The 9372-nt window shown below is 33.8% G+C and overlaps 1 protein-coding gene across 1 annotated transcript; it reads right to left on the bottom strand.

Annotated features, from left to right (window-relative positions):
- Positions 1-1867: 1867 nt before the first annotated feature.
- Positions 1868-3253, bottom strand: LOC143080050 (complement C1q-like protein 2). Its single transcript, XM_076255707.1, has 3 exons — positions 3103-3253; positions 2820-2894; positions 1868-2391 (listed from the first exon to the last, which is right to left on the bottom strand). Exons 2-3 carry the CDS (start codon positions 2872-2874, stop codon positions 1937-1939), a joined length of 510 nt encoding a protein of 169 aa, XP_076111822.1. The 5' UTR covers positions 2875-2894; positions 3103-3253; the 3' UTR covers positions 1868-1936.
- Positions 3254-9372: the final 6119 nt, after the last annotated feature.

Genomic DNA, 9372 nt, shown 5'->3' with positions numbered 1-9372 from the left:
ACCATGCTCGCTTGGTTAGTACCTATATCCGGTGTACTGATGATTCACGATGGGGATTTTTCACCATTCTTATATTTTATACGTACAGTTGTATACCCGGCTGGTAGTACGAGTAGTGTCAGTTTACAGTCATCAATATAATATTGATGCGTAACCATTGATGCGTAACCATTGAAAGATACTCATCAGAATTTTATTTGGTTATTGCAAGGACGTATACTAAAGTAAGTCTTTTTTGCCTTTTTTATAATTTCGATTCCTCTGGTAATCAAAGGGAAGCAATCCTTACACTGAAAAGTACTGGACAATATCGATGAAATGAAATGTACTAAAATGTACTTAACAGTACAAGACATAACGGTAGGCGTTTTTTTCTTAATAAACTGTACCAGTGCTGACTGGTACTTAATCGATCATGAAAGTTGGTGTATTCAGTACAACTAAAAAAGATCTTGACATTTGCCTTTGCCGTAATTTCAGAAATTGAAGTGTTATTTAGTTTCAAATTACCGTTTCAGTAATAAAACAATCACTAGTGCTAACTATGCGTTAAAAACGTTTATGAGTCCTGCAGATCTGTAACTAAATTTCGAGTTTGATGATTAACGCACTTAATTCGCCATGATAATAACAGTTCTGTGTGTATAAACCCTATTACAAAATTTAGCTAAGAACCCATCTCCCGATTTCTATATGGCGGCTTTTTCCAAGATGACTGCTATAAAATTTTAAAATCAATAGGTCAAATATAAGCATTATAAGGTCAAAGGACAAGGTATGATAAGGGGCGTTTTCAAAGATGGCCGCGATAAAATATCATAATCAATAAATATCCTTTATTTACGGATACAAAGTGTTTTGTTTAAAAATGCATTCAGTAAAACTAAGTGACCTTTAATACAAATGATCTATTCTTGCAGTAAACTGCAACGAACTGGAAGAGGGCATAGTACATGTATTATGATCTCAAAATTGTAGTAATATCAGCTTGCCATGTCATTAACTAAGTAGGTGCTTAGTTCCTCCGTTTAATAATTTTTCTAGTGTTGCAATTAAACAAGCAATCACAACAATATGCTTGAATGACAGCATGGACGATACTTTGAAAAATACACACACATACATGTAGGTAGTTCAAAAAAAGACGATGTGGGCAAAATCTTTTCCTCAGAAATTAAAAACGTAGTTGATAATCGTTTGATTAGCAAAATATTTAGATGCTGTCGAACTATTATAGCATGATTGAGGCAAATATGACGCTTTCCATTTGGAAGTTACTTAAGTTTGTTTTAATCTTTGTTAATTATTTACATTAAACTGAACTTAGCCCATCTCTTAATGTACATAACCATTCTACTTGATTATAGGACAAGGAAAGGAGATACTTGATAACAAAATGGATTGTTAACGTTTGTCGTTTTTGTATGAACCTCAGTACTAGAAGATTTCATCCATAAATATTTAATATTGAATGTAAAATTTTCCACGGATCTTGGTTGTATAACCACAGCAGCAATGTACAAAGGGTTCAACTATGATTTAAGAATCGTTACTTAGCACGATAGTTTCAATATTTCAGCATTTTCTTAGTCTAATTTGAAACAAATATCATAAATTAAAACAATAGTAGCATTCCGTTGTTCAAAAGTCATAAATCGATTGAGAGTAAACAAATCTGGGTTACAAACTAAAACCGAGGGAAATACATTAATATAAGAGGAAAACGACGACCCTTCCGGATTACAAAAGATCGACAACCTAGATTTTTGGTGGGATTCGTGTTGCACATTATTAAGGGTTTTTTTATATTGTGCAAAGATGTGATACTTTATTTGGTTTCTATCCTCTGACTAAAAAAAAACCAACATTATCTTCAAATTGTATTTTGAATATTACATTTTAGATCTGGCGAACTTTGTTCCGTTGAACCTGCCTTTTATTGCATTTTCCATCCAGAGAAAGTTGTTCTGGTCTGACTCTCCTTGCTTAGAAGTTTGCCTTGGTGGGCGTAGTTATTTCTGACGTAAACTTGATTGCCTGATGATACATATCTGATGACAAATCCAGTGGAGCATGCGTCGTCGTACTTTGTCTCTGTATCTGTATGTAGAACACCGATTTTTGTGCTGCCCATCATTAATTCTGTTCCATACTCCCCGTAGTTTAATTTTCCAGGGGGATTAGTATAACGTGAATCTACGCAGATGGTCCAAGTGAACGCATAAATGCCAGAATATGGAACAGAAAACCTTCCCGTGACGACGCTGTAATCTGACCCTGAATTTATTTCTACTTTATCGAAGATCAGGGTTGATCCGTCAATAATATTATTACTCTGTCCAGCTTTGCTTTCGCTCATATAGGCAGAAAATGCAATGAGGCAGGTAGATTCTGTAAGAAAAAAATCTAATTTGAATGAATATGTATGGGTCGTCATAGTTTTGTACAAAGAATATAATCCGCAAATTAAGTTTAATGGTGACATATGACAATTGACAAGTTCATGATATGGAAAAATCTGATTTCACATGTGAGAGTAAAGATATGAATCGGGTTATTGAGAAATTGAAGATTCTACGTTGACCTCGGCGTGCCTTTTGAGACTTTTTGAATGTCGTTGGATTGTTGTCTCATTGAGGAAAATCTTGCATTCTTTCTTATTTATACTGTACCTACACAACCTGTCTGTGTATGCGTGTTATCCTTTTAGAGTAGTAATTAAAAATTATACGTCAATTAAAATTGATTTGATAGCCTTTCAGCTCGTATTATTTTCAAAAAAGATATATGCATTATCAATACAGCAATATCAAACTTACTTGAAACCAGTACCATAACAGTCAAAACAGAAATCCAATTAACATTCATCCTCATAATACGTTCAGCTATCTATTCTGTAAAAAAAAAATGCTAGAAAAATATGTCTTTTTGAATTAGACAGTTAAGATATAAAAAATATATATTCTTATTAAAAGTACTGAACATGTAAATTTAAAAAAAAGTTAAACTTTATTTACAGTTTTATTCATTTCATTGAAATAGTGCACTTTCATTTCTCAACTACAAAATATAAAAAAATAATAATACATAATTGTTGCTTACCTTGCGAAAACCTAACTAATCTACCAAAGTTCCTTGTGATGACTGCTTCTTCGTGCATGTTGTACGCCATATATACGATACTTGTCAAGGACACAACACGCCCAACTTTGTCAATTGGATAAAAAGTGTATCAAGACGTTGACGTGTAAATCCGTGTTACCGGAACCCAGTAAGTACAAAATTTGCACCAAAGTTTTTTCTCCTTAATAAAATGTTTCGTTGACAGTCAAATAAGCCCGATGTTATATAGTCAAACAAAAAATGTCTTGTAAAATATAATAGACTTAGCAATGTATTTTGATTCAAAATCTTTAATTTAAACTCAACTTGACGTTTCATTCTATTTTTTTTTTTTTATAATTATCATTATTTTATTTGTCTTTTTACATATCAATTTGACATGAAAATTACTTTAAAAAAATATGTGTTGTTAAGGTGGTACCCAACACCTTCACTAAAATTAATTTGTCTCGTTTTACTTTACCCTTTGACAAAAATATAAAAATTTTAAAAAATTTGAACCAACCATTTTATCATAAAAAGTACACTCATCTGGTTATATAGCAGTTTGACAAACTCTAATTTTGATCATGGTAAAGTTCAACATTCCCTCAAAAGCTTAACGTAATTAAAACGTTCAGTTGATATAACAGAGTTATATCCTTGTAGTGTTAGGTACCACCTCAAATAATCATCCTACGTTTGCTCTGATTTATCTCCCATCAATAAGTATGGCCAATTTGATATTATGACTTTTTTTATAAAGTCTTTGAATCTTTTAGGTTTTAACATGGAAGTGGTAAATTGTCAATGTATAGTTATCATATCTCATTAACATGTTTAACCCCGCCGCATTTTTGCGCCTGACCCAAGTCATGAACCTCTTGCCTTTGATAGTCTTGTATTATTTATAATTTGGAGTTTAGTATGGCGTTCACTATCACTGAACTAGTATGCATATTTGTTTAGGGGTGGGAATTTCTCGCTGCATTGAAGATTTATTGGTGACCTTCTGTTGTTGTCTGTTCTATGGTCGGTTGTTGTCACTTTTACACATTCCCATTTCCATTCACAATTTTATTATCAGCTTGCAACTGCAATTTCAAATGTTGCTACACCTTTGTTCATTATGTATTGAAAGGGACAAATAAAATATGACTTCAGAGCAGAAAAGGGTGAATTCTGTTTGTTAATTTGTTCAAACATACTGGCAACAGTTTTATTCATTTAAATAGAGCTTACTTAAAATGTAAAACGTAAATGTAAAAATAAAACAAAATATATATCTGATCACATTCTACGGAAGGTACATACACATGTTATATACCATCATAACCGATGATTTTCCTGTGGGGAAGTCCTGTTTTTACAAGGACATTTTTTTATATTGTACGTTTTGCGTATTATTTCTTGTGGTGACTGACTAAACAAGCTACATTAATCGTGTAATGCCCGATGAAAGCTAATCCTGGTATATGCATACATCTTAACAACTGGAAGCAATACATATGGTCAATATATTTTGTTCTTTACTTCTTTATATTGCTTTTAAAGGAAAGATTAGAACTAAATTTGTAAATAAACTCGTTATAGATACCAGGATTTAGATTTTATATTTACGCCAGACGCGCATTTCGTATACAAAAGACTCATCAGTGACGCTCGAATAAAAAAATGATACATTACCACTTAGTCGAATACATATTGTATACGTTCTTTAAACATGTACTACGTGTACTAAAGCTGTATACTCCAATTTTAAAAGCAGTACTGTAAAATTTAATAAATGAAAATCACTTACACTTACAATTAAAGGTTGATATGAACGATGTCATTGAAAAAGTAAACAAGATGGAAACTTCTTACGCTAATGTGGAAAAAGCTAAATCAGACCGCACAACATATTATGATAGCCTTGCGATTCGTAAATTACCTGAAACAGAAACTGTTGTAAATAAAGTTATCAGTGTTTTTAAAGATGGATTACGCCTAAAAGATATCCAAGTGGTTTTCAGCGGAAAGAAAGAAAACGGCAAATAAAAAGAAACACGGGGTTTTGATAGTAAAGTTACAGTCAAGTGCCAACAACACATAAAGTGATGGACAAGATAAGAGAACTGCAACAGTCGAGAAATTTCCGGGACGTTTTTTTTTTTTTTTTTTTTTTTTTTTTTTTTTTTTTTTATCGAAAACGATATACCGACGGCACAAAGACAACAACTTGCGCAATATAGTGAAAGCAATCGGCATGCATTGGCTTAAAATGAGAGGAACAAGGGTTTGTCCAACATTATATGATAATCATGTATCTAAGAAGAAAAAAGTCCTGTCGTAGCTTGTAAATGCAATGTCAATCAAGTTAACAGACAATCAAGAACACAACCAGCAAATAATAATTCCGGACGTGGTAGAAATGGTGGCGTCAGCGGTCGAAGTGGTTAACGAAGAAAAGAAAAATAGGTCTCGATGGTGTCATCTTGGGCAAAATCCTCCATCATTAATAAGTTTTCGATCCTCCCGCTCCTGTGAAACTCAGCTTTCATCATGTATTCAAGATCTTGCAAATTCAAATAATAAAAACATCCAAATAGACATCATAATAATGGATTTTGCAAAAGCATTCGATAAAGTTTCACACCACCACCTCATGTATAAAATTGGTTTCTACGGTATAAATTGTAATGCATATCATTGGATTCAAGATTTCTTAACAAACAGAACACAAACAGTAGTCCTTGAAGTTGAAACATCAAATAAAATTCCTGTAACATCTGGGGTACCTCAAGGCACAGTGCTAGGTCCAATTTTATTTTTAATCTTTATTAATGATTTGGCAGAATATATTGAACATAGTACATTAAGATTGTTTGCAGATGATAGCATTATTTATAGGGAAATTAAAAAACCAGATGACACACTTAAATTACAGTCTGACTTAGAAGCGACCGGCAGGTGGGAGCAGGACTGGCTCATGCATTTTCACCCTGATAAGTGCAACATTCTCAGTGTAACTCAAAAACGAAAACCTTTAGACTTCACTTATAAATTACACAATCACTCTCTAGAAAAAGTCGACTCTACAAAATATTTAGGCCTAACTCTTCAATCAAATTTAAAATGGGACAAACATATCGATAACATGACATCAAAAGCAAACCAGTCCCTTGGATTTATTCGTAGAAACCTAAAAATAGCATCACCGAAAGTTAAAGCTCACGCATATAAAGCTCTTGTCCGACCAAAATTAGAGTACTGCTCAACAATTTGGGACCCACATCAAAAACAGCAAATTTCACAAATCGAAAAAGTTCAAAGAAGAGCAGCACGCGTCTCATGCAACCGCTTCCATAACACCAGCTCAGTTACTGAAATGATGACAGACCTAAATTGGTACCCACTCGAAATTAGACGTTTACGATAAAGACTTGTTTTCTTTTACAAAATTATGCATAACCTTTTGATCCCACTAGACAATAGAACCAGCCATAGCAATCCACACTCATTTAGGTAAATACAAACATCCAAAGACAGTTATAAATATTCATTTTATCCACGAACTGATAAATTGGAATCATCTGCCACAACAAATAGTATCATGCAGTACAGTACAGGGATTCAAGAGTATGATCTCAGAATTTGCTCTCATCCCCATATTCTATCCCTAACTATTCTGTTATCAAATGTATATAGTTTTATCACAATTTATTTTTTCAAATGTAAATACGTTATGTTGATTTTTTGATTTTGTTATTTTTGATTTTTGTTGCTAAAGTGTAAATTATAAATTTTATAGTCGACGCCCGTCAAATAATCTTCAATAATTGAAGGATCGCTAGAAACCTAAAAAAGAAGAAGTTCAATCGAAAAGACCTCCTTATTTCAAAGATCAGTCTATACCAATCATTTCTTATACCTATACAAAACCTTTTGCAACTAACTTTTTCAATTACAAACACGTTTTGCAGGATCACAATATTGACGACTTCAAGTATAATCTCTCAATTCACATATAATCCAGCTGGCCACGTTATCACCGGTGATCTCAACATTGTCAATAACACTTCCCTGCATAATGTGTTATCGAAAGGTCCTTAATCCTTCAATTGTAAATACACCTCCAAAATGTTGATGGATTGAGTCGAGGAATATGCCAGGCAATGGGCTAAGCGCGAGAAGGAAGACGTGGACACTCTTTCCGAATGGATTAAGGCGGTGAGGTCGTTGATACAAATTTAGAAATATGAAACTGAATGGGTCTATCAATGCCCATGCTATGTCAATCTTTAAAGACCCACATTTTGCAAAACATTTATCCTACCTCCATGACAAATATAATGTTGTCCCCGCAGATAAAGCCCCACACAACATCGTTTTTGTGTAAAACTGATTACGTTGACTGCTTGATAAACAAATAAGGTATCGACAACTCACTTGAAAACTCAAAATATACCATCATGACACTTACCAAAGAGGAAATACTGGATAATCATAGGTCTGTTCTATGTTCCTTTGTAATTTCAATCAAAGATGAAGAACTAGATCTTTCGTCACTGTATTGGGTAACTAAACTACATAAGTGTCCTTACAAACATCGGTATATTGCTGGGTTTTCCAAGTGCTCCACGAAACATCTTTCTAAATTATTTACATCTACTTTATCAGCAATCAAAGACGGACTTCAAAGTTATTGCGAACAGTGGCGGATCCAGAGGGGGGCGTAGAAGTTTTTTTTTTTTTTTTTTGGAAAATAATTAATTTGACTAGACTTCGTGAAATTTGCCATTTCACGTGAATGATGTTTTTACGTGATAATTCTTTACTTATAAAGATATATTTTACTCGTATTTACGATAATATATTATTGGTTTTGTCCAAGTCATGTGATTCGCTACGATAGAGTTAACCAGTGCGTCAAAAAAGATCACTCAGTCATTTTGAAATTCAAATTACAGTAACACATTGCTTATGCTGAGGGTGACAAGCATGACACATTCAAATCGACAAAGAATTGAGCTTGTATTCCAATATTCCATCGAACAGAAAGTAATACTTTATTACACTCTCATGAAAAAAAAAGTTTCACAGCAGTATTATTTACCTACGAAAACATTCGAACCCCACACGCCCCAGCCTATTAATAACATAGCTGAATAATGATCCCCAGTCAGTAAACTCTAGATAGCGTCTAAGGTACGCCCCATTTGATTTGAGGGGGCATTCTGAGATGTTTAAGAGAACAAAATATTACCCAGATTTTTATCGTAAACAAAAATTTTGGTCGTATCTGGAATGAAAACAATAATCTTGTCCACTTATTTACTATTAGAAACACAAATTTCCAACAGAATTATTTAGCATTAAATGAACATGAAGAATAATAAATGGGCGTAATTTTTTGGGGTCAGGGGTTTGAATGTAAATCCCGTATAATACCAGAATACCTGTTTCGCCGAACTGAGATATTGAATACTTTTTTTCAAGGTCCGACTGCAACCTGCCTGCTGGTTGTGGCCTTAATGTCTCCATTTGCCGACCATCATTCATAAATTCGTTGTCATTTCAGACACATTTGTAGCCTTTGGTTGATTTGGTCATATTAACTAAACCTACAACAAATTTTCCATGTCCATTTTTACTAACAAATCCGACTTCAAATATATTAGTACATAGCTTTGGATTTATCCAATCATTTAATGGAGAGAATACGGCATCAAAAATGTTAAACCCTTACACTTAACAGCAGCTATTAGATATACATGTCCAAAGTCAGGAACCGTTTAAAAAGTGCATTTTACACTTATTCTTGTTTTTTTCGCCTAAAAAAGGTCCCAAAATTTTTTCGCCTCGCTCCGCTGGCCAATTTTTAATTGCTTCGCCCCCCCCCCCCCCCCACCCCCCCCCCCCCCCTTTCCACCAAAATCCTAGATCCACTCCTGATGAAACTGCCTATTCTAGAGGTGGCGTGAATCAGATTTCGATACTTGCAAATTCCAAATGATCTTTTGGAGTACATTTACACAGTTACAGTGGAGATCACTTCTAACCTCTCATTAGAACTATCAGAATAATCTGTCATAGAACTGTTCTAACCCGTCCTAGAACAGTTATACCCTAGAACTGTTCTAAGTAGAAATGTCAGAATCAGTTCTAGGTAGAACTGACTAAATCAGTTCTAAGTAGAACTGTCCAGATCAGTTATATGGTAGAACTGTTCAAATCAGTCCGCAGAACAGTTCTAAATGACGTCACTGCAGTAAGGGCACTTTAGAA

This window comes from Mytilus galloprovincialis, chromosome 6, assembly GCF_965363235.1.
Source record: "Mytilus galloprovincialis chromosome 6, xbMytGall1.hap1.1, whole genome shotgun sequence".
Taxonomy (NCBI): Eukaryota; Metazoa; Mollusca; class Bivalvia; order Mytilida; family Mytilidae; genus Mytilus; species Mytilus galloprovincialis.
This window is presented reverse-complemented; position numbering and strand designations above follow the sequence as displayed.

What these genes read in the sequence shown, in the direction of transcription:
- LOC143080050 (XM_076255707.1), bottom strand. Translation starts at nt 2,874, where the DNA reads ATGAGGATGAATGTTAATTGGATTTCTGTTTTGACTGTTATGGTACTG. An exon ending in TGTTATGGTACTGGTTTCAA is followed by an intron (nt 2,392 to 2,819) that starts GTAAGTTTGATA and finishes TTTTTCTTACAG; the next exon opens with AATCTACCTGCCTCATTGCA.